This window comes from Protopterus annectens, chromosome 1.part0 (assembly GCF_019279795.1).
Source record: "Protopterus annectens isolate FY-2018-M chromosome 1.part0, PAN1.0, whole genome shotgun sequence".
NCBI classification, from domain to species: Eukaryota; Metazoa; Chordata; order Ceratodontiformes; family Protopteridae; genus Protopterus; species Protopterus annectens.
The window spans coordinates 550,893,972-550,920,590 of NC_056725.1; the positions used below are offsets into that span (position 1 = coordinate 550,893,972).

General features: G+C 44.9%; 1 protein-coding gene across 1 annotated transcript in view; it reads left to right on the plus strand.

Moving 5' to 3' along the window:
* SMYD2 (SET and MYND domain containing 2) overlaps positions 1–26,619 on the plus strand; it is a 762,982-nt gene that overhangs the window by 309,207 nt on the left and 427,156 nt on the right. Inside the window, exon 5 of the mRNA XM_044061287.1 lies at positions 17,728–17,852. Coding sequence (XP_043917222.1) covers positions 17,728–17,852 — 125 coding nt within the window. The remainder of the gene's footprint in view (positions 1–17,727; positions 17,853–26,619) is intronic.

The following is a 26,619-nucleotide window of genomic DNA, read 5'->3' on the forward strand; positions in this document are numbered from 1 at the left end:
ATTAAGGCCTTTGCCAGGGCTAAAGCAGCCAAAGCTTCAAAATCTGTGCCTGCCAAACCCCCATCACACAGGCCCAGCACTAGCTCTCATATGCTATCTTTGGCTGAGGATTTAATTTCTTTAATTCGTGGATCCCAGCCCCATCCAGACAGGTCCTCTCTCCCTCCTCCAGAAAAGAGACCTAGAGCAGAGCCCCCTGAACCAGTATCCACTGATGGTTCCTCTGATGAATCAGAACATACAGACCTTCCTGAGGCTTCTTATTCTCCTTACGAAGACTCTGATGCTGAAGAGTCCATTCCTTCAGCCTCTCCACCTGAGGAATTTTCCTTTGGGGAAACCTTGCATGCTATGAGGGAACAATTTCAGTGGCAGGGCCAAGATTTCTCAGACTCCAGAAAAAGGCTTAGAACCTTTCTACATTTGCCACAACATAGGCCTTTAGCTATACCTCCAGTTCTTTCTGTTGTAGATGATGCATTTAATGATGCTTGCTCTGCTCCTGATTCATTACCTCCGGCTCCTGCTAAGCCCGATAGGTTCTACAGGGTCCCGGACACTCATCACCATTTATACAAGGCTCCTTTTGCAGATCCAGAGACCATCGCCCAGGGCCCTAAAGCTGTAGCTACTTCTACTAAAAACCCACTCCCCTCTGAAAGGGATTCCAGGTCCTTAGAGAGATGGGGTAAAAAGGTTTACACTGCCAATTTCATATGATTCAATATCAAGAGTTTATGCTTGACCAGTTAACTAAAAAGCTTTCCTCTGAAGAATCTTTAGATAAAAAATATGTTCAGGAAATGGTACATAACATACAGCAGGTTAGTAACCATTCTTTAAAATGTGGCTATGATGCACTGGAGGCTTCCTTTAGATCAGCCATGACTGGCACAGTTATCAGGAGACATGCATGGTTGAAAGAACAGGCATTACCAGACCATGTCAAATCAAAGCTTTTGGATGCACCCATGGACAAGGTCAATATATTTGGTTCCCCTGCTCAGCAGGTGCTAAAAAAGATGGAAGAGAAGGCGAAATCTGTACAAACTGTGAAAAGATTTCTTACAGGTTCAACCTCCAAGGTTTAGCAGGAACTGGCCATCCAAGAATTGGTCCTTTCCGGACTCCTCTAAGGCTCAGAGAGGCAGGAATAGGCGTTCAAGAGGCAGAAATCAATCCAGGGGTGCCTACAGGGGACGCCAATGGCAAGGTAACAACCAGCGAGGCACAGACGCAGCCACCACCACTACAACAACTCAATCACAGTGACTTGACAGTGGCACCGCCTACCAGGGAACAACTAGAAGCACCTTTAGGCGGAAAACTAACCTTATTCTCAAAAAACGGGCATTGCATCACAAGGGAAAAATGGATTTTGCAAACTATAGACCAAGGTTACAGGTTCCATTTCCATACTCTACCAGGGAAGAGAGGAATGCCAAACCTACCACCTACTCAAAGGACAGAAGCTCTAAAACAAATATCTCTGCTATTAAGAATGAGAGCTGTGGAAAGGGTACCATCTATGGAGCAAGGAAAGGGATTTTACTCCAGACTGTTCCTGGTACCAAGAAAAGAAAACAAATGGAGACCCATTCTAGACCTGTCCGCTTTAAACACATTCCTTATTGTTCCAAAATTCAAAATGCTGACCCTACAGCAGCTTCTTCCCATGCTGGGCAAGGAGTCTTGGCTGGTAACTCTAGATCTCAAGGAGGCATACCTGCACGTCCCCATAAGACCAATTTGCAGAAGATACCTCAGATTTCTTGCAGGATCAGAGCATTATCAATTTTCAGCATTGCCCTTTGGCTTATCTACTGCGCCCAGAGTGTTCACGAAATGCCTGGCATCAGTAATTGCTCATTGCAGACTTCAGGGAATCCAAATTTATCCCTACCTGGACGACTGCCTGATACAAGCGGACAACAAAAGCAAGCTAGCAGAAGACTTGCAAAGAGTCATTTACCTGCTGCAAGCCTTGGGATATACAGTCAATATAAAAAAGTCAAGGCTGATTCCATCCCAAAAAATAACCTTTCTGGGTGCAGAGCTGGACACATCAAAACAAATGGCATTCCTAACTGCAGAAAAGAAAGAGCAACTACCTCTCTACTTCTTGGCATTAACAAAGCAGAACCACCTAACTGCAAGAAAAGTACTGCAAGCTCTAGGCTTCATGGCATCCTGCATAATTCTGGTCCCTCATGCCAGACTGCATATGAGAAAGCTACAGTGGTACCTAAGGAATTTGTGGTCCCAACACAAGCACAGCCTAGAAACCAAAATCCCAATTATCCCATGCCTGAAACAAGAGTTCCTATGGTGGGCTCAGGCCTGTCAATCAAACACAGGATTGCCCTTCTGCAACAGCCAACCAAGCCAAACCATCACGACAGATGCCTCAGACCTCGGTTGGGGAGCACACATGCAGGGCAAGTGCATACAAGGCTTATGGACTCAAGACCAGCTGCGCCTACACATATATCTAAAGGAAATGCTGGCAGTAAAATTGGCAATCCAGTTATTCAGACCATTTCTCCAAGAAGGTCAGTTGATAAGGACAGACAACACCACAGTTATGTGGTACATCAACAAACAGGGGGGCACCCATTCATATCCTCTATGCCGGCTGGCACTGGACCTATGGGATGTGGCCCTGAGCTACAACATTCAGTTACAAGCAATTTTTGTACCGGGAAAAGAAAACATTCTAGCAGACATATTAAGCAGAACAACCACAGATGCCCACGAATGGATGCTTCATCCGGACATCTTCAAAGCCGTCACAAGGGAATGGGGATTACCACAAATAGACTTGTTTGCATCCCCATTCAATCACCAGCTAAAGAAATTCTGCACAAGGACATACCACCCACTTGCTTGGAAGGTGGACTCCCTATCTTTCAGTTGGAAAAACCTGACAGCATACGCATTTCCACCACTTCCTTTGATGCACAAGGTGCTTCTGAAGATCAAAGAGGACCGTCCAAGGATCATTCTGATAGCTCCAGACTGGCCAAGACAACATTGCTACCCATTGCTGAGGAGCATGTCCCGGGAACAAATATGGACACTACCCCTGATCCCATTACTGTTAACACAGAACAACTACAACATCCTGCATCCAAACCTGAAAACTCTGCAGCTAACTGCCTGGAACATTACATAACAGCAATTAACCCAAACTTATCCCAAAGGGTTAAAGACATAATCCTGGAGGTGCGCAGACCTTCAACAAGAAAGAATTATGCAGCAAAATGGAAAATATATCTCATTTGGAGTACTGCAAAGGGAGAAGATGCGACTCTGGTAAACATGGCCAACATCCTGGAGTACTTGGCAGAGCTCTTCCACACAGGCCTGTCCTATTCTTCCATCAAGATACATGCATCAGCTATTTCAGCACAATATAGCTTGGATCCTCCTGTCTTCTCTCATCCCCTGCTCAGACAGTTTCTGAGAGGAATTAAAAATGTAAAACCTCCCAGGAAACCACCATTGCCAGCATTGGACTTGAACTTTGTGCTAGAAAAATTGACACTTCCTCCTTTCGAACCAGCAGCAACAGCAGAATTACAATACTTATCCTGGAAGACTGCTTTCCTTCTGGCAATAACTTCAGCAAGAAGGGTCTCTGAACTACAGGCATTAATGGCAGTACAACCCTTCCTGATCTTCCATCAAGATAGAGTGTCCATGAGAACAAATCCTACATTTATGCCTAAGGTGGTATCCAGAGTGTCATTAAATCAGGCTATCCACCTACCTACATTCTTCCCAAACCCACAGAACAGGGGAGAAAGACTTTTGCATACCTTGGATGTACACAGGCAGTTACGCTACTACCTGGACAGGACTAAGTCCAATAGAAAAACTGACCAGCTTCTGGTAGCATATGCCACAGGAAAGGAAGGAAAACCAATTTCAAAACAGACAATCTCCAAATGGATAGAAAATTGCATTAGATTTTGTTACTCCTACCATGGAAAGAAAACTCCAGAGAACATCAGGCCTCACTCCACAAGGGCTACAGCCACTACCACAGCTTTCTTACGAGGAGTGGCTACCAAGGACATTATAGAGGCTGCTACTTGGACCTCCGTGCATACATTTGCCAAGCATTACAATTTACCTTTATACTCTAGATCCCGAGCAGGTTTTGCCACTGCTGTTTTGCAAGGGATCCTAGCTACACCATAATCACTACTCTTTCCTCCTCCCCTTGTTTAGCTATGGTATTCTACCCATTTATAAGGACTGCAGATGCATCCTTGAAGGACATAGTACAGTTTTGTACCTACCATAAATGTAGATGTCCGATAGGAATGCATCTGCAGTCAGGATTACCCACCCACCTTCCTCTCTGAGGTACTCCTAGGGTATTTGCCAGCCTTCAGCTAGCTTGGGGGGGATCTATTATGGTGTATTTGTTTGTATATATGTACATACATGCTTATTTTTTGTGTTTGCTCTCTACTGTTTGGAATCATTGGCATTTATCCAAATTTAGCCTTCCAAGAGGGCACCTGGCATCTGGGGCAAGAAACACTGAGGAAAATGGCGTCGGCTGATGCCTTTATACCCGAATAACTGCAGCTATGACGTCGGGTGAAGTGCGACACCAGCCGAGGCCAGACCCAGACTTTGGAATCTGGCCGACCGAAGGGCTGCCTGACGACAGGAAACCCATTTGTAAGGACTGCAGATGCATTCCTATCGGACATTTACATTTATGGTAGGTACAAAACTGTACTTTCCTGCCCCTTGTAGAAGATAAAATTTTCTTACTGTGCTTGATCATTGCTAACCTTGACAGTTTATAGAAGAGTGAGTAGATTTTCTTACCTTTTTAATGAGTAATATTCTGCTATTGCACATCAATATATGCTGTCTAGAGACTTGCATCTGACCTACTGTGAAAGAGTAGCCTCCTTTTAAACAGTTTTATCAAGGATATCTGTGATAAGTATACTGCACATTTCACATACAGTTTACTCCCTACATTCTGTGTTTATAGGCAAGTAGTAGGAAATCATTCTGCAGACCATTACAAGCGTATTAAATAAACCGTATTCAAAATTTCCTTTCAGCATGGAGTAGGGTAATACAGGATAGAGTGTGGGAGAATTTAGGCTGCCTATGCAACTGTCCAGGTTTACATTGAAGGTAGCAAAAGTGCTACTTGGCTTCAGATGTAGTGGAAGTTTTTTTCCAGCAGTAGGGAATACATTAGAATATGAATCTGTTATGCCAGCATTTCACATTCATCTGTTGAAGTACGTTTAGGACCTTTACCCAGTTACCATAACTGGTTGTTCTGCAAAGGAGTAGAAGGTCAAAGAGACTCTGGTCTTCATGGATCAAATGGTTAGACACATATCACCACCAAGGAGTCTGGCAGAAATCAAGTACAGGGAGATGGCTACCATTGTGTCTGCCTAACTGTGGCTGTTGAGGGCATTGATCTTTTGAGTTGGAAGATCTCTTAGCTTTGTCAGGCTGAGTTGTATTTTTCAACAAATACATGCCAAAAGGGTTATTCTATTTATTAATGGCTCTCATGAGAGATCAGTATAGGAGAAGTAGGACTAGTCCGGATTTCGAGGAGATGCTTTTGGAGTTTAGTTGAGCTAGGTAGGATTTCCACACTACTACAGAGACATGATTATCAAAAGCTAAGGTCTTGTCAATGAGATTGCTTGTATCCCTTATGTCAGTGTCTGATTGGAGGGGTGTGATATGTGATGTTTAGTTTACCAAAATGAGCTGTACTACTTTTCTTTCATTGTTCTCCAACCTAGATGTACTTGTTTGAGGTTTCACCATGGATGGTATAGCTCTGACATTAGTGGTCATATCTTGGACACTCAAGGTACTTGCTTCTCAAATAAGGTCAGTCTCTCAATTACCCAAAAAACCTGTACAAGTCCTGTTCAGCAGCTATGGTGAAAGTTTATATTGTGAGCTGAAATAGGGATCTGATGTCAATTTTCATTCATTCCTCAGCAGTTGGTTTTGGATCCAACTCTGCAGTTATTTCCAGTTTGTGGCCAGTTGAACATTCTCAAGCTCTTCTCTTACCCATAACGCTCTATCCCCAATGTACCTCAGATCTCGTTTGTTGCTTTCGCATTTGGACATGGTTGCTGTGAGCTCTCAAGTTTTGTTTTCAAAAGACAGAGATAAGTGGTTATTTTATTATCTTATTATTTTACTGTCTTATTATCCCTTTCTGTAGCTTATATATTTCCTCTCTACGTACATGTTAGTGTAATTCTTTCTTGCCATCACTGGTAATCTTTCCCTGCTTTCCCCTTTATATGGCTATTGTATTCTTTGGTGCCATTATCTCCTTCCCTTTTTTAAGCTTTGTTTCTCTATCTCAAAAGTTGTTTGTTAAACTGTCTGAAAAACCATGCATTTTTTAAAAGTGCCAGAGGTGTGGTCATAAGTTGCCACTTTCTGACCCATATGCAGTGTGCGTTTATTATCTAGGCCCTGACCACCTTTAGAAGGATTATAACATTTGCAAATCTTTTAATCCTCGGGCTATTGTGGAGCGTAAGAACAAGCTTATGTCAAAAGGCTTGCTTCCTGCAACTTTTTCAGAGGCTTTATCTGAGGCTCAGCCCCCAACATGTAACAAAGGAACAATCTAGAAAACCTTCATATCAGTATGGCTCCTCCATCCCTTCCTCATATGCGATAGTGGAGCCTCCAAGAAAGAAACACAAAAAAGTCAGATCTGAAGACGCTCCTTCAGTGAAGTTGGTGTCAGACAACAAATTGGCTTCCTTGGATCCTGTGTTATTGGGTCAGAAGAATTTACCTCTGACCAGGTATTCATCTTCCATAGATCTGATACCCTTTCGGGTCCCATCCCCTTATTTGGAGTCTCGCCGACATTCCAGGTCCCCTTCTGTGGCTTCTTTATCTCATTCCTGCAGAAGTCTGACCAAAGACTATGTGGATAGAATAAGGAAGTTTCTCTCTGTGCAGATTCAGATGAGAATTCTTGCAGCTCCTACTCCTTTGGGTCAGAAAGCCCTCAGCAACACTACTCCACTGATCTGATCTTGGCTCTTTCTCTGATCCTACTTGTAGTTTTGGAGCTGTTGGATCCGAGTTTTCTGGGGCCATTTGGTTTGGATCCAAAGTTCACAGCATCTTCAGCTCCAAGACCTTCCTTGAGTGCACCAGCTCAGAATGCATTGGAGCCAGACAACTCGTGGACCTGAAGCATTTCTGTTGGATCCAAGGTGGTGGAGTCAACTCTGAAGTTGTTGCAGCCATCTCTGCCTCTTGGAGCTTCGGTATTAGATAGCTTGGCTCCAACCTCTGCCTTGGGTGAACTACCTTCAGGGCAGAGGGAGCCGATGGGGCGGAAGTGTGGCTTCTCTGCTCATTCAGCTTCCTTCTCCCCAGAGCATTCCGCTTTCAAGATAGTGGAGTGAGTGTTTTCTGCTTCTGCAGGTCAGATGATTGCCCCTCCTCAGGTCTCCCTTCTGGGCCCTGTATGTCTGTGTGCCTTGAGCCTCATCACTCTGTTCCACAGGGATAGCCAGCCCAAAGTCTCCAAGCTACCCAGCAGGGTATTACCATGTCTTCCGATACTTTTCAGAAAGACCCCACTGAAGAAGTCCCTAGGAAGAGGAAGTGCAAGAGGAGTTACTTAGACTCCCCTCAGGAGTCTCTTACTAGAGATACCAATTTTGATGAGGGGGAAGGGTCCCCAAGATCATCACCTGTTGACATCTGATTTAGAGACATCCTAAAGATCCTTAAGCAGAAGGGTGGTTGGTCTACCGATAACCCTTTCCAAGAGGAATTGGTATTCCTTGAAGCCTGTCGGTCTGGCTCATCTATCTTCTGGGTCCACCTGCCGATGAGCTCATTGACTTGATCTCTAGGCGGGCTTGGAAGGAATCGGATATGGTTGAGCCGATCCCCAAGAGACCAGACCAGATTTTGGCACCACCTAAAGGAAAATAATTTTGGAGCAAGGGAGTACTGGTAGATGCCATGGTTATGGCATCAGCCACCAGAAAGGCACTCTCAGAACAGAGTTCTTCATTCCATCCCCTACCAGGGAGTCCATGGCATTGGACAGATTTGGGAAGCATCATGCTTCAGTGACATTTGCTCTCAGATCACTGAATTATCTGGCACACTTCACTAGATTGCAGAGGGATTTGATTAAGGAACTTCCCAAATCCCTCATTTGGACTAGTACTACTGAGGCTCGGACTTCTGTGGCCTCACAGTTGGCTACCCTACAGTCAATCACTAATTTGTCTATGAGGCTCATTTCACATGTGGCTGAAGGTGCCTCAAGGGTGGCAAGTTCAAGCATTTCCATTAGGAGGGATGCCTGGATGCATGTCTGTGACTTTGCAGAGCCCTTCAAGTACACTTTCATCAATGCACCTTTTGATGGCAGCTCTTTATTTGGCCCTAAGGTAATAGATACACATGCCAGGTGCATGCAAGATCGATCAACCCTCTTTGCAGAGGAAATACATTTTTCGACCCCCTCAAAGAACCTATTCTAGGAATCAGAGGAGGTTGAAAGATGTGGTTCAGAAAGCATCAGGATCCTTTCCAAGATCCATGTGGAGATGGTTTCCCCAGGGGCAGCGGAGGGAACTTGAATGGAAGATGCCACCCACGCAACAGAGGAGGCTTGAGTCCAGAGATTCCTTCTCTGACAAGACCCTACCAGTGGTCCTGAAAGGAGGCCTGATTGTCCATCTGTGGAGGCAGTCGGGGATCATTCATCTTGACATCAGAGAGCCTGGCTAGACATTATAAAAGATATATGGGTGCATGCAGAGGATTATTTCCAGAGATTATATAATACACCCCTCTTCTACAGTAAACAAAATTCCCGATGTTTCACCCATTCAGAGGAAAGCAACAACTTTAGAAATAAAAAAGCTACTAGAAGAAAGAGGCATCCAAAAAGTCCCCCCAGACCAGAAAGAATTCAGAACTTACTCAAATTATTTTTGCTACCAAAGAAAACAGGGGACTGGAAACCAATTTTGGATCTTAGCATTCTAAACAAATTGGTTCAGGATGGTCATGATTCAGTCCATCTTGCCTTTCCAGCACAAGGACTACTAGATGTGCTCAGTAGATCTTCAGAATGCATACTATCATGTAAAAATAAACAGATGATCCAGGACATACCTACACTTCCAGCTGAGACCTGGTCATTACCATTTCAGAGCTCTGCCCTTTGGCCTCACCACAGCCCCCACTGTGTTCACCAAATACATGTCAGCGGTAGCAGCTCACTTGAGACTGCAGGGATTCCGAGTGTTTCTGTACTTGGACAACTGGCTCATAACTGCTCCAACCAGGCATCAACTGATAAAAGCGCCAGACCAGGTGCTCCAGACTTGCTCCCTTCTGGGGATTACTATGAATTACAACAAATCTCAGAACAGTCTCAGACATTGGAATTCATAGGAGCAATTTTCAACACTGTATCCGTGACAGCCTCTCTTCCTTTTCCAAGAGTACAGATTGTCCGATTCCAGGTCAGAAAGATGATCCAAAATTCTTCAATTTCAGCCCACTTCATCCTACAAGCCTTGGGATCAATGTCTGCAGCAGTAGTTCTAATTCTGCTAGCAAGATTTCATATGAGGATTTTGCAATGGATGTTAGCAACCCAGTTGTCCTTCCTTCATCAGCATATGTCCACTCAGACAAAAGTTAGCCAAGCATGCAAAATATACCTTTGGTGGTGGATCCGCTCAGATCTGGGTGGCCTTCCCTTCATTCTTCCTCAACCAAAGGACATATAAACCACATATACATCGCAAATTGGGTGGGGGGCACTTCCTGGGAAAAGCAGTCCAAGGCACATGGTCCCCCGATGAGATCAATTTGCATATCAGTGTCCTGGAAATGAGAGCAGTGCTCTTAGTGTTTCAGGCTTTCCAAGACACTCTCTCTCTTTCAGGACAAGTGTGATTTAGACAGACAATATGTCTGTGGTTTGGTACACCAACAAACAAGTAACCAAGTCTTACCACTTGTGTTGAGAAGCTGTCAGAGTTTGGCAATGGACAATCTCATCCAACCTATTTCTGATAGCAGTGCACATTCAGGGAAATCCAACATAATAGTGGAAAAGTTGAGCAGGTCAATTCTACAACCTCATGAGTGGTCACTGAACAAGAAAGTGGCAGAGATGATTTTTCACCAGTGAGGCCAGCCATGCTGTAACCTGTTTGCATCTCCCCTAAACAACAATTGCAGCAGGTTCTTTTCCCTAATTCCCTCACTGGGGGAGTCACCACGAGATGCTGTTCTATACGATTGTCCCCCCCGATCTCCTCTATGCATGTCCCCCAACTCCCTTAATTCCCAAATTTCTCCAGAAAGCATCTCGAATGAAGGGGAAAGTCATCCTCATTAACCCTTACTGACCTCAATAAATTTGGTTCATCTTTCTTTGGCCTCATCTAGTTTACCCTCCTTGGATTCTGAATCCAATGCCAAACCTTTTTTCTCACCTGACCGACATGATTCGCCCAGATATCTGAAATCGACGGCATGGATGTCCTTCAAGGATGCATTTGCAGTCATCACATATGGGTTGTCCTGCCTCAGGCAGCCCCTCGGTCGGCCGGATTCCAAAGTCTGGGTCCGCCGTCGGCTGATGTTGCCCTTTCCCCGACGTCAGAGCGCCTGGGGTATAAAAGCGTCAGCCGACGCCATCTTCCTCAGTCTTTCTTGCCGCGTGGTGCCCGAAGCAGGAGCAGTTCGCAAGTGCCGGTTGACCAGCTCCTGTAATTCAGCTACCGAAGACTTCAAAAGCTAAGTACCCCGTTGGGGACTCTTTCTTGCCTCAGCCGATGTCAGATAAAGTTAATAATTGCTTAACTTGTGGGAAAGCAAATACCTCATAAGGATTTCCCCTCTTACTGCCTTCCCTGCCTAGGCCCAGACCACGACGTCTCGGCCTGTTCAGCCTGTTCTTCCTTCAACCGACGCACTCTTAGACGTCGGGCGGAGTTTGCAGAGGAATTTTTTGGGGCTAGTTTTTCATACAATATGCCGTCGCAGACTCCGACTTCACATTTAATAAAGAAACGGAAGGACAAGGACCGACACACGTGGGCCGCGGTTTTCGGCTGAAACCACGGCCAGGCCTACCGCGAGTGTCTCGGTCTCGGCTGAAACCGAGTCCTTGGTACTTCCGACCCCCGAAACCGCTCAACCGACAACCACGGCCCCGGAGGCCCCTGCTGAGTTGGTTATTGAATTTCCTTCAGAAACTGGTGTCTTGGAAACTTCCGACACCATTCCTCTAGACAAAACTACACCAGCACGTGGTGCAGCTAGGCCTCCTGCATCCATGTCCATAAAGGCATTCACCAGGGCTAAAGCTGCTAAACATACAAAAGCTATGCCTCCCAGGGTTACTCCTCAGGGACCCTCTACAAGTTCACAGATTCTAACCTTAGCAGAGGACCTTATTTCCTTGATTAGGGGCTCTCAACCCCATCCAGACAGGGGCTCTCAACCTCCTCTAGACAAAAGGCCCAGGGTTGAGCCCTCTGATCCCCACTCCTCAGAGGAGGCCTCTGATGGCTCTCTCGGACTACCAGGAGGAGGCTTTTTCGGCCTACGAGGATTCTGATGCAGAGGAATCAATCCCCTCGGCCTCCCCTCCTGAAGAACTATCCTTCGGGGAGACCCTTCACACTATGAGAGAGCATTTCAAATGGCAGGGCCAGGAATTCTCTGATTCCAGGAAAAGATTAAGAACTTTTCTGCATTTACCTCAGCATAGACCTTTGGCTATTCCTCCTGTTTTGAATGTCATTGATGATGTGTACTCTGAGTCTAGCATAACCCCTGACACTCTTCCTCCGGCCCCTGTCAAGCCCGATAGGTACTACAGGGTCCCGGACTCGCATCATTTTCTTTACAAGGCCCACTCTGCTGATCCAGAAACTATTTCCCAGGGCCCTAAAGGGGTTGCAGGTGCCACTACTAAAAATCCACTCCTCTGAAAGGGAGTCCAGGGCTTGAGAGAAATGGGGTAAAAAAGTGTATACTTCTGCTACTCTTTCTATGAGGGCATTAAATTGTCAATTTCATATGATACAGTACCAAGAGTATTTGTTAGATGAATTGCATAAGAAACTGTCTTCACCTGAACCCCTAGATCGCAAATCACTTCAGGATCTGGTACATAACTCCCAGCAGGTTAGCAACCATTTCTTACAGTGTGGTTATGATGCATTGGAAGCTTCATGTAGGTCAGCTATGACAGGTGCAGTCATACGTAGGCATGCTTGGCTGAAGGAACAATCTCTGCCAGATCATGTTAAAGCTAAGCTTCTGGATGCTCCACTGGAAAAGCAAATGTTATTTGGCTCCACTGCTCAGGAGGTCTTAAAGAAATTTGAGGAAAAGGCAAAATCTGTACAAACAGTCAAATATTTTCTACAAGTCCAACCACCAAGATTCAGCAGAAATTGGCCTACCAAGAATTGGTCCTTTCCGGACACAGAAAGATTTCAGAGAGGCAAGAACAGGCGTGCCAGAGGTAGAGGGCAAGCTAGAGGCTCCTACAGAGGACGTCAATGGCAGCCTCCCAACCAGAGAGGTAGTGCAGGACCTACAACTGCTGCACAAGGACAGACTCAATGACTTTGCTTTGACTCCGCCAACCAGGGCTCAATTAGAAGCACCTTTGGGCGGAAAGCTTTCTTTATTCTCAGAAAATTGGCACAGTATTACAAGAGACAAATAGACACTGCAAATAATAGACAGAGGATACAGGTTCCATTTTCACACATTGCCAAAAAGAAAAGGCATGCCAGACCTGCCACCAAATCAAAGGGCAGAGGCTTTGAAACAAATCTCCAACTTAATGCAAATGAAAGCTATAGAGAAGGTTCCTCTTTCAGAACAAGGCCAAGGATTTTATTCCAGACTATTCCTTGTTCCAAGAAAAGAAAATCAATGGAGGCCTATTCTCGACTTGTCCGCACTGAATACTTATCTCATTGTGCCAAAATTCAAAATGCTGACTCTACAGCAACTCCTTCCTATGCTGGGCAAGGGGTCTTGGCTGGTGACTCTAGACCTCAAGGAGGCATACCTGCATGTCCCTATCAGACAAAGTTGCAGAAGACACCTCAGATTTCTTGCAGGTTCAGAGCATTATCAATTCTCAGCATTGCCCTTTGGCTTATCTACTGTGCCCAGAGTATTCACGAAATGCCTGGCATCAGTAATTGCACACTGCAGACTTCAGGGGATTCAAATATACCCATATCTGGACGACTGCCTTATACAAGCGGACAGCCAACAAGCATTGGTAAAGGATTTGAATTATGCCATCCACTTACTGCAGGCCTTGGGATATACAGTCAACATTCACAAATCAAGACTTGTTCCATCCCAAAGAATAACTTTTCTGGGTGCGGATCTAGACACAACCACCCAAATGGCTTTTCTCACAGAAGAAAAACAGACAACTACCGGATTACTTCAAGAATCTGACAAGACAAACTCAGCTAAGGAAAATCCTGCAGGCCCTGGGTTACATGGCATCTTGCATTCTTCTGATTCCACAAGCAAGGCTGCATATGAGGAAACTACAATGGTACCTAAGGAGTTTATGGACTCAGCACAGTCACAGCTTAGAAACTTTGATCCCACTCATTCCATGCCTCCAAAAGGAATTTCTGTGGTGGGCTCAGGCAAGCCAGTCAAACAGGAGTCTGCCCTTCAGCAAGCCAATAGCCAGCCAAACCATTACAACGGACACTTCAGACCTCGGTTGGGGAGCACACATGGAGGGCAGATGTATTCAAGGACTATGGTCGCAAAAGGAGCTACGCATGCACATAAACCAAAAGGAAATGCTGGCAGTGATGCATGCAATCGAGGCCTTCAAACTCTTTCTGCATCAAGGCCACCTGCTAATAAGGACAGACAACACCACAGTTATGTGGTACATAAAAAAGCAAGGAGGCACCCATTCCTACCCTCTTTGCAGACTGGCAATGAATCTATGGGAACTTTCCTTGAAACTCAATATAGACCTGCAATCCCAGTTTGTGCCAGGGAAAAACAATATACTGGCGGACAGCTTAAGCAGAAATATCATGGATGCACACGAATGGATGCTGCACCCAGACATCTTCCTACAGATAACACAATCATGGGGAAGGCCAGACATAGATCTTTTGCCTCCCCACAATCATCAGCTGAAGAAATTCTGCTCAAGGACATACCACCCACAAGCATGGAAAGTGGACGCCCTATCTTTCAGCTGGAGAACTCTTAACAGTGTAGGCATTTCCACCTCTTCCATTAATGACCAAGGTCTTACTGAAGATCAGGACAGAGCAGCCAAAAGTGATTCTGATAGCTCCGGACTGGCCAAGACAGCACTGGTACCCACTGTTAAAGAGCATGTCACGCACGAAACCATGGCCTCTTCCTCAATGGCCACTTCTCCTGACACAGCACAAGGACAACACTCTGCATTCCAACCTGAAAACCTTGCAACTAACAGCCTGGAAAATACCTTGACTCCTCCTCAGGATAAGCTATCCAAGAGAGTGAAGGATATCATCATGGAAGCTCGCCGGCCTTCCACAAGAAAGGCATATTCAGCAAAATGGAAGAGATTTCACACTTGGAGCACCACAAAGGGCCTAGATGCAACAGTGATGAACATGGCACATATCCTGGAATACTTGGCAGAAATGCTCCACAATGGCCTGTCTTACTCTTCCATTAAAATTCATGCTTCAGCAATTTCAGCAGAGTACAATACTGATCCACCTGTCTTTTCTCATCCTCTCCTAAGACAGTTTCTAAGAGGAATTAAAAACATCAATCCTCCAAGGAAACCTCCAGTGCCTACTTGGGACCTTAACTTCGTGTTGGAAAAACTAACTCTGCCTCCCTTTGAACCAGCAGCATCTGCAGAACTACAGTTGCTTTCTTGGAAGACCGCCTTCCTTCTGGCCATAACCTCAGCAAGAAGAGTATCTGAGTTACATGCCCTCATGGCAGTACAGCCATTTCTTATTTTTCATCAGGACAGAGTCTCATTGAGAACCAATCCTTCATTTATGCCAAAGGTGGTATCCAGGGTCTCATTAAACCAAGCTATTCACCTGCGTACCTTCTTTCCAAATCCACAAAACAAAGGGGAGAAACTTCTGCACACCCTGGACATACACAGACAGTTACGCTACTACTTGGACAGAACTAAAAGCTACAGAAAAACTGACCAGCTGTTGGTAGCATATGCTGCTGGTGCACAAGGAAAAGCGATTTCCAAACAGACAGTTTCAAAATGGATAGGGAATTGCATTCGTTTTTGTTATTCCTTTCATGGAAAAACTGTGCCAGCTAACATTAGACCTCATTCCACCAGAGCCACAGCCACCTCCACAGCCTTCTTAAGAGGGGTGGCTACCAAGGACATTTTAGAAGCTGCTACATGGAGCTCCGTGCATACATTTTCTAAGCATTACAATTTACCTTTATATTCCAGATCCAGAGCAGGCTTTGCTACGGCAGTCCTGCAGGGCATTTTAGCTACACCATCCTTTACATAGATCCTCCACCCCCAGATTGGCTTTGGTATTCTATCCATATGTCATGACTGCAGATGCATCCTTGAAGGACATAGTACAGTTTTGTACCTACCATAAATGTAGATGTCCGATAGGTATGCATCTGCAGTCAGGTTTACCCTCCCTCCTTCCCCTCTTTGGTATTTATTGGGTACTTTTTCCCTCTCATAGCTAGCTGGGGTTATCTATTATGGTGTATTTGTTTTATATATATATATATATATATATATGTATATATATATATATATATATATGTATATATATGTATACTTGTACATTTCTGTGCATGTTTGGAATTTATTGCATTTCTCCAAATTTAGCGTTCCTTTGAGGGCACCTGGCATCTGGGGCAAGAAACACTGAGGAAGATGGCGTCGGCTGACGCTTTTATACCCCAGGCGCTCTGACGTCGGGGAAAGGGCGACATCAGCCAACGCCGGACCCAGACTTTGGAATCCGGCCGACCGAGGGGCTGCCTGAGGTAGGACAACCCATATGTGATGACTGCAGATGCATACCTATCGGACATCTACATTTATGGTAGGTACAAAACTGTACTTTTCTCCACTTCCATTGATACCCAGACAGCATACGCTGTCTTCTCTTGTTAGTCATATACTTTTGTCTTCCCATAAAGCTTCCACAAGGAAACTATACAGAAGTAAATGGAAAAGACTTGTTTTTGGGCACAGAGGAAACATATGACCCTTTTTCAGGACCAGTGCATATTGTCCTTGAATTTTTAGCAGCAATCTTCAACAAAGGAGCCAGCTCCTCAACTGTTAGGGTACAACTAGCTGCCATTTCTAATAATCACATAGGGAATGAAGACTCCTCCTTGGGTTCATCTAACCTTTATAAGGCCTTTTTGAAATGTACCCTTCTTTTGAGACCCTCTTATAAGGATCCAACTTTCCCATAGGGCTTAAATTTAGTATTGCAGGTCTTAATTCATTCCCCTTTCAAACTGGCAGCTAAATGCAAACTTAAGTTTTTGACCTAGAAAGCTATATTTTTGGTAGCCATCACCTCTGCCAGAAAGAATGTCAGAACTTCAAGGACTGTCCTCTAAACCTCCTTGCTTAGTACTGCATAGGGTTAGGGTAGTTTTATGAACCAGTTTTCTTTCCTTCCTAACGTGGTGTCAAAATCAAACCTCAACCAATCTAATTATAATTTGCCAGTTTTCTTTCCAAATTTTACAAACAAAGGTGAATGTGTGTTACATTTACTGGACATTCATAGACAATTATGTTATTACTTGCATAGAACAAAGAAAACTTCAGAAAAACAGATCGTCTGCTTAATGGGAACTTTAGCCAGATGGCTGACCGATGTGTATATCCTTTGCCTGCAGCAAGTTGGGACTTTCCTTACCAAAACCTTTGAGAGCCCATTCAACCAGGTCCATGGCAACATCATCAGTTTTTTTTTTTATCCAGGGCTTCCAAGGACAATATATGTGCAGCTGCTTCTTGAGCTAATCCTCATACCTTTATTACTCATTACAAATTGGATCTGGTCTCAAGGGGAAGAGCAGCCTTCAGTTCAGCCGTAGTAGGAATATCTTTCCTTAGAGTCCTTTCAGGATTCCAAGTACCTGAGGACTCTGTCCCAATTGGTAAGGAATAAATGAAAATTGACAACATCTGATAAAGTTATGTACTCACCATAATGGTCCATCTGTTGTCCATTTTCATTCTTCCTCATCTCCCTTCCCACCAACCCCCCTAACTTTGAACTAGTGACTTCTGGAAGAACAAGACCTTGTAGGGGAACCGCTGTTCCTTATCTTGAGCTCCAAATATGGATTCCTATTACCAGGGTGCTTATATTTATTTTGATACTTATAAGCCAGCAAACAAGATCTAGGGTATGTTAGGGGATAGAGCATTGTAGGTAAGGGAGAAGCTCGAGAGTTTTCAGGTGATCACATGCTTAAAATAACGGCCGAGTTGGATCCGAACCCCGTTGTTGAGGAAGAATGAAAATGGACAACACAGATGGAACGTTATGGTAAGTACATAACTTATTTTTTGTGAACTTTAATATTTTGTAGCACTAAAGGCATTTCTTTCTGCTTTTCTAGATCTTGATAAGCTGGACAATGAAAAGCGAGAGCTGATTCAGAATGACATCGCTGCACTTCACCATTTCTATTCAAAGCACTTGACATACCCAGACAATGCCACCCTCGTTCAACTTTTTGCCAAAGTAAGCAAACAAACGCAGGGTATGCATTTTCTGCTTTTTTTATGACAGCGTTATTGTAGAGACCAAAGGTAAATGTAGATCCTGAGACATCTCCATGCATGATTACTAATACAGTACTGTCTGTGACCATTAGGTTAACACACGTTATTTAAATTTTCACCAATGTATAGTACTTGTTTTATCTGCCCTGGATAATTTCACCATCAGTAGTGATCTGCCATGTGTGTTAGTCATAGTTACATTACTGAAACATTAGCGAGTGTAGAGCCTTTTCAGTTGTAGGAGATGGAGTGGAGTGAATCAGAAATCCAGAGGAAAGTAATTTAAATTAGATAGTTTGTCCCTGTAACTCTCCACGTACTCTTATGTGTACCCTAGTTTTGACTGCTGATACAGTGGTATCAGGAGAATCATTGTCACAGAATAGAAACTACAGCATAAAGCTTTTTTTCACTGGTCATATACTCATTCATTCTGTGTACATGTCTTTACTGTAGGGCTACTGATAAAAATTAAAAAAAAAAAATAATAATTTGCAAGTTCAATGGAGAGTTGCTATATACATTAGATGTCCTTCTATTCTCATGTTGCAGTATTCCAAACCCTTGGGTTTTCCTCTCTTGCTACCCGAACATCTGGCCAGTATACAAAAGTTTCTAGTCACTGCAAGGTACATGGAATATCTGACGTTGGCTAAGGGATCATGGGCCATAAAAGTGACATCTGTACGTACCAAACCTCAGAACTTCTCTGCCGTCAGTTGAACATCAGCTGTTCCTGTCATTCTGGCATTGGATCCTCTTTTTTAAGATAAATACGCCATTGGGGACATTTTTGTTCATTTGGGTCACTGCATGTCTGTGTGGGTTCATGTCATCCAGGAAGGGAAAGTGTAGTTGTGGTCATCAGATCCCCCCATAAGGGCACCTACAAGCTTTGTCTTTTCTGTTTAGGGCCTATACATCACCACAAGTCCTGTTCAGTCTTTCAGGCCTTCATCCCTAAAATGTTACGCTCAGAATATTTATCTTGAAAATCAGCGCCATAAGCACTTAGATTTAACTATGGAGAGGCCATCCAGTCAGCCCATCGAGCCACCTAAAAAAATGCCAAAATTGCTAGGCCTGAATCTGTTGCTGCACCTCCTCCACCCGACGTCCCTCTTGTGGCTGACATTAGCATGGAAGAATATTCGGTCACCACTGATAAGGGTATAGCAGGTACCACTGGGGAAGCCGAAGAACACAGAGTAGAAGGCACGTCCTTGGAGTTAATGCAGATGTCGGGTTCTGATGGTGCGGAGAATCTCTGATTGTACTGGCCATCCAGACTGCTCCTTCCAGTTCCGCTGATATTACCATACCTAGGCCGACCTTGGACCCTACGCCCTCTAGGCCTTCTCTGAAAAGAAAGCACAAAACAAAACCGGTCTCTCCACCTGTTGAGAGCCAGCCAGACTGGCATGCCTTTTCTCAGAGCCTTTTCAGTGCTTTTATGGCTCTTAGGCCTGCTACGCCTTCACGCACACCAGTGGCTCCCCCTTTAATTAGCCCTAGACCTCATGCGCCAGATTTTTCTCAACCTGAAGCAGAGGATTCTTCTGACTCCTCTTCAGAGGAATCCCTGTCCTATGTCTCCCAGTTACCATCCCCCCTAGGTTATGCCTCCCCGGAGGAAGATTCTGCTGAGACAGACTCTCCAAGTGAGGATCTCACCTTTGGGGAGACAATTTCCAAAATGAGGGAGTACTTTAAGTGGAATTCCACTGAGATGTTCAAAGTTCAGAAAAGTTACTGTGAACTTCTCCAAATGGATTCCCCTGCTCCTTCAGCTATACCTTCATTCTTGCCGTCATTTCTGGATGCCGTTAATGCAGCCTCTGTGAATCCTGTCCCTTGAAGGCCTGACAGGTTCTACAAAGTCCCTGAGGGGGCCAAGTTTTTTATTATATGCCCTGTAGCAGTTCCTGGCACTGTAGCAGTTCCTGGCACTGTATCAGTTTCTCCTGATAAACCCTCAAAACTGCTTCCATCCACCTCAGTCCTTCCGACAGACAAAGACAGCAAGGCCATGGAACACCTTGGAAAAAAGATTTATACCTCAGCTACCCTGGCATTCAGGGCAGTAAACTATCAAACTCGTATGTGAAAGTATGCCCTAGCCCTTTTAGGATAAGCCACTAAGCTTCTGACTGAGATCCCAGATTCTCCTGCCAAAGCACAGATATCCAGCCTCTTATCCTTATCTTCTCAGGTCACTAGGCATTCCAGTCCTGAGAAGATATTCCTGGCCAAGGTTACCTGATGACATTAGGGTGAAACTATTGGACACACCTCTGCATAATTCTGCCCTCTTTGGGACAAGGGTAGCTGAGTTGTTCAAAACTCTGCAACAGAAGGGGAAGGAGCTAAAAGATCTGAAGCATTTGTTTGTTTCTCCTATCCCCAAATTCTACAGGAATTACCTCTCAAAAACTCAGTTTATAAGGAAACATTCTGCCCCTCCACTCCCTTCCAGAAGCAGGAGTAGCACCAGGAAACAGCAAATTGCATCCAGGCCTAGTCAGGTTCCAGCCCAGAAGCCTCAGTTTCAGGGCAGGGCAGGTAGTCTGTGACTATCTGTCAAAACCATTCCCCTTTCCCTAAGACTCTCTCACTGTTTACCTGTTTGGAAAAACATCACCTCAGGCAGGTCGGTCTTAGCCGTCATAGAAAAGGGTTATTTTATGACCTGGCATCTTAACCAAGGGTAAAACCACCAAAAATATTAGTACGAAGAGACAGCCAGAGGGAAATCAACAGCCACTTTATTAAAAAAAGGTTAAGCGCTTTCATCCCACTACATTTACCAAGGGACTTCATCAGAACTAAAACCACTTAAAATCCACAGCTTTAAATACACAGGTATAATCACTAAAACAATGACCAGTAAAACAGTTAAGTGACTAATTAATGTAATTGGGCCGTATGGATATATGCAGGTAGGCATCCTTGATATCCAATGTGGCTAGGATCCCTGAGGGAAAATCCAGGAGAATAGGATCTGCAGAGTGAGCATTCAAAAGGAGGGGCTTGCAGGAAAAGATTGAGGTGGGATAGGTCTAGGATTGGTCTTCAGGGACCATCTTGTCTTTGCTTCCCCTTTTTTTTTTTGAGTCAGGTTGCCTTAGCCCTTTGTCTTTCCCTGTCCCTTCCTAATTGCTTAAGGGTCACTCAAGACTCTTGGGTCCTGTCCATCCTCCAGAAGGGATACTTCATGTTATGGATATCCCTTCCTCCTTTTCTGGGCATCCCTCAGCCTCCCGAGTAGCAATTTCTTTTCTTCCCAGAACTGCTTCAGGGCCTTTCGGCACAAGGCACCATTCAAGCTGTGCCTCATTCCCGGGAGGGGAAGAGGTTTTATTCCAGAATGTTTCTTGCTCTCAGGAAGGTGGGCAACTGGAGACCCATTCTGGACCTTTTTCAGCTCAACATTTTACTGAAAGTTCCTTCCTTTTGGATGTTATCCCTTCAGACCCTGTTTTCTCTTCTTCTTCATTCCCAGGCTTTCTTCATCTCCCTGGATTATAAGGATGTCATCTTCACATCCCAATTCATTCCCTTTTCAGGAAGTTTTTTGCATTTGTCTCTCTCTCTCTTCCTTGCATTTTCAGTTCTCTGCTTTGCCCTTTGTCCTTTCTACTGCCCCAAGAGTATTCTTGAAATGTCTCAAAGCTGTGATTTGTCTTTTGCAGGATGAGAGGGCTTCAAATCATTCCTTATCTGGATGTCCTGCTCATTCAAGCTTTCCTCCCCGATGTCTAGCTTTAGCACCTCCAGTATACTGTTTATCTCTTACAAATCCTGGAGTTTATGATAAAATTCCAGAAATCAGTCCTGGTTCCTTTTCAGGATCCTATATTTCTCAGTTGCAGGCTCCGGAGCATTCCTATGCTGGCTTCCATGCCTCCTGTCAAGGCTTTTTCTGTACTCACCTTTTTTTCAGTCCCTTCCTTCTCTGGTTTCAGTTACAGCCAGGGAATTTTTCAGAGGGCTAGGATTCATAGCCGCCACCATTCCTATGCTATCTCTAGCCAGACTTCATATGAGAAACTACAGGGTTCCTAAAGTCAGTATGGCTCCAGTGTTGTCACGATACTGTCAGAAGCTAGATTTTCCAGTCCCTCTTCTTCCTTGCCTCAAACTCAAGCTTCAGTGATGAATTCATCAGCTGTCTCTCAACCCAGGACTTGCTTTTTAGTCCCAGTCCTCTCTCAGGAAATTTTCTCAGATGCCTCAGACATGGGGTGGGAGACCTTTTGGTTCCCTCAAGGTCCAAGGTCTTTGGTCTTCTCATCAGAGGTCAGACCACATCAACATAAAGGAGATGAGAGCTCTCCATCTCACCTTTCAGACCTTTCGTTCACTCTTTCTTTCAGGGCCTCTCAAAATCTTCACAGACAATACCACAGTGATGTGGTATATCAACAAGCAAGGGGGGACATGATCCTACCTTCTTTGCAGACTAGCTCTTCAAGTTTGTGACTCTTCAGGCTGTTTACATTCCTTCAGAGGAAAATATAGTGGTAGACTCTGAGTAAGTCCAATGCACAGGCTCACAAATGGATGCTTCACAGAGATGTGTTTCTGGACATTGACCATCTGTGGGGGTACTGCTGAGGTAGATCTTTTTGCCTCTCCTTTGAACAGACAACTTCCAATTTTTTATACCTGAATCCCAAGTCCTCTGGCTTGGAAGGTGGACTCCCTATCTTTTTCTTGGAAGGTGATGTTTCTCTATGCCTTCCCTCCCCTTCCTCTGATTCAGAGGGTCCTGTTCAAGATAGAGCAGGACTCTCCCAATATCTTGTTGGTGACTCCCTTTTGGCCTAGTCAGCATTGGTTCCCCCTTGTTCACCTAGCCAGGGACAATCGCTATAAGTTACCTCACAGGGTGGACCTACTCGCACAAGACAAGGGATCTCTGATCCATCCTCACTTGTCCATCCATCAATTGACATTGTGGGTGATAGGGTTTTGATCCCTTTTAGACACCTTTTTCTGAGGAAATGCTTAGGGTTCTGTAGGAGAATAGAAAACCCACTACCAGGAACTTCTATGTGTCTAAATGAAAGAGATTTTCTGCTTGGTGCCTTATTTGTAACCAGGATCCACTTTCTGTGGGGATCCCTTTTTTTTCTTATTTGTGTGAATTGCTCCATGATATGTTAGGCTGTTCTTCTGTTAAAGGTCACATCTTAGCTATTTCTGCTTGTCTGTCATTACCTCCTCCTCTGGCCTCTAGGGTTGAGGTCAAGCAATTTATTAATGGGATCCTTTATATCCATTCCTGGGACCTCAATTTTGTACGTGAAAAATTGACTCGTGCTTCTTTTGAGCCTGCAACTTAAGCTTCTTTGTATCATATCATATATCATATAATGGAAGACCGTTCTTCTTTTGGCCCTTACCTCAACTAACAGAGTGTCTGAACTCCAGGTTAACAAATTGTCTCTTAATCGGTCTATTAATTTGTCCTCCTTTTTTCCTTCTCCGCAGTCTGCTAGTAAGAAGGTTCTCCACACCTTGGATTTGCATAGACAGCTTAGATATTATTTGGATAAGACTAAGACCATTCTCTGGTATGAGCAACTTTTTATTTCCTTTCATCCCAGATCTCTGGGTTTGGCTGTTTCAAAGCAAACCATGTCCTCCTGGATCTCTAAGGCCATTTTTTTTGTGTTACTCCTTTCATGGAAAATGTCTTTCTGCCTCTGTAAAGGCTCATTCTGCTAGTGCTGTGGCTTCCTCGGATGCTTTTTTTCAAAGGATTGGATACCACTTCCATCCTTGAGGCTGTTACTTGGACCTCTGTCCATACTTTCACCAAGTATTACATACTGAATGTTATTTCCAGAGGGCTTTGCCAGAGCTGTTGTGCAAGGGTTTCTTCAGGGCTGTTCAGGACCTTCCTCCTCCCAAGTTTCCTCTTGAGCTTTTGCACTCTTCCCTTTGGTAAAGATTACTGCAACAGTGATATGGAAAGACATAGAACAGGTGTGTAAAATCTTACCATAACAGTTGATATCCTTCTTTTCACTGTTTCAGCATTTGCTCCCTCCCTCCTCTCCCTTCTGCTTTGTTCTTTTTCTTTTTTTTCCCTCCTGGATGTACATGTTCCTCCTAGTTCCTTGGACTGTTGTTCTTCCTGGGGCTTTTCAGATGTTCATCATGTTTCACTGCTGCAGTCATTACACTTGGGTTATCCTGCCGTCAGGCGGTCCCGCAGTCGGCCAGAGTTCCAAAGTCTTGGTCCGGCGTCGGTTGCTGTCGCCTCTTCCCTGACGTCAGTGCGTCGGGGATATATAAGATGCAGCCAATGCCATTTTCTTCAGTCTTTCTTGCCACGCGGTGCCCGAAGCAAAAGCAGTTCGCAAGCGCTGGTCGGCCGACTCCTGAGATTTTCTAATTCGAATTTCAGAACCGAAGTCTTCAATAAAGCTAAGTACCCCGTTGGGGAAACTTTTTCTTGCCTCAGACCGATGTCAGTAAAAGTTAATAATTGTATTTCTTGTGGGAAGCAAATACCTCATAAGGATTTTCATTCTTACTGTATTCCATGCCTAGGCCCTGACCATGATGTCACTAGTTGTCAGTTTTGTGCTAGATTTAACAAATGTACTATTAAATGTCTGTTTGATTCTGCTTTGCCCGAAGGTTTAATTATACAATGCCGTCGGAACAACCGACGACCGGAATTCACAAAAAACGCAAAGACAAGGATAAGGACAGGCATCCGAGGTCCAAAATAGACGACGAAGCCTCTTCTAGGCCAGTCACCAGTTCGCCTGTTCTCAGTGAGGTGCTTTCGCAGCCCCTGACACCCGCTACCTCAGAGCCACAGGCCGCCTCCGACTCCCACGTGGAGACTACTAGGCCTCTGGAAACTCAAGGTATTGGGCCTACGGAAACTAATCCCTCAGATGGGTCCGGAGCCACTGAGCAGGCACTACATTCTATGGGTGTTTTCAGACCTTCACAGCTTACCTTCAAAACAACAACGAAGTCTAAAACACCATTAAAGACAAAGAAACAAATACAGCATTCTCCTGGACAGGCCTCCATGCCTAAGAAACAGATGCTCAAAATGGCCGAAGACCTAATCACTCTGATCAGGGGTTCCCAACCCCCTCCTGATAAAAGGCCTGGGCAGGATACAGACTTTAACTCTTCTGATCAGGTTTCCATTTCCTCTGACTCCTCTTCAGACCAGGGATACTCTATACCCCCCTATGAGGACTCTGATGCTGAAGAATCCGTTCCTTCAGCCTCTCCTCCTGAGGATTACTCTTTTGGGGAAAGTTTACATACCATGAGGGAACACTTCCATTGGGAGAGCCAGGGTTACTCAGAATCCAAGAAAAGGCTCAGAGATTTTCTTTTATTGCCTCAGCACAGCCCCCTTCCTATTCCGCCTGTGTTAGATATTGTGGATGATGTGTTCTCCGAATCTGGTTTAACCCCTGAATGTTAAGTTGTCAATCTCGCCTTCATTCTTGCTTGATGGGTTCGGAGCCGATCCTCGGCTCCGACTCGGCACTTTGCTAAGCTCGAGAGTCACTTTTACTAGCTTGAGGCAGCCCCATATCCCATGATGCAAGGCGGTAAGTACCCAGATCTCGTTTGCCGCTTCGCTGATGAGGTCCTCCTTTTGCCATCTCCTGGTAAGTGTTGGTTTTAAACTACTATTTGCCCCTAAAATTTAATAATTTTCACTTTTCTTTAGAATACCTTCATTTTTACCTAATTGTAAGCCCTTTTCTGACTAAAATTATTTTTCCTTCCCCTTCTTTTAGTCAGGCCTTCATTCCCTCCCATCCCCCCCCCTGTTAGGGTGTGTGTGTGAGAGGTTAGTTATTGTTTAATAGATAACTTTAGTTGTCTGATTGGGACTGTGTGTGTGTGTACTGTTTTGTGTACAACCATGTCCAAAGAGCAAAGGGTCTCAGGCTTTAAGAAGTGTGACTCGTGCTGTCAGAAGATGTCTCTGACAGACGGTCACACTTCTTGCTTATATTGCCTGGGACCTCTCCACCTGCAGGACTCCTGTGCAATTTGTCATTCCTTTAGCCAGAGAGTCCTGCAGGAGAGGAGAAATAAGTTGATTTTAAGGGGTCTCCTTAAACCGGAGGGCTCTCCGGCCAAATCGGCTCCGAGCAAGACTTCTAAATCTTCTAAGGCCCAGGCTTCTGTATCTAAGCCGGTGGCCTCGGCTCCGACTCCTTCGGAGTCTAAATCGGCTCTGGCTGGAGCCGATCCTGTCTTGCAAAAATCTTCGGCACCGATGGCTATCGGTGCCGATACTGCTATGGTCACATTGGTGTCGGCTCCGACTGGCTCCGACCACCATGTGACTCAGGCTTCGGTGTCGGCGCCGACTGGCTCCAACACCATTACTGTTATGTCTGTATTGGCTCCGGCTGGAGCCGATGCATCGAGACTTTCATTCGGAGCCGAAAAGTCTTCGGCTCCGTCTGGATCTGTGGTTTCTTCGGCTCCGATGGTTCCTTCGAGGAAGAGGTCCAGGTCCCCTTCCTTGGAACCGATACTTTCGGCTCCGGCCTCACCTCTCCTTTCGGAGCGGAGCCATCGGAGCGATCATCTAGGTCGTCCAGGCTTTCAGACCATGATTTAGAGAGGGTGGTAAGTAGATTGTTGAAATCACAGGCACTGGCCCAGATGCTTCATAGTCCGTCTCAACAGACGACTATTAGTCCACACCCTCTTCA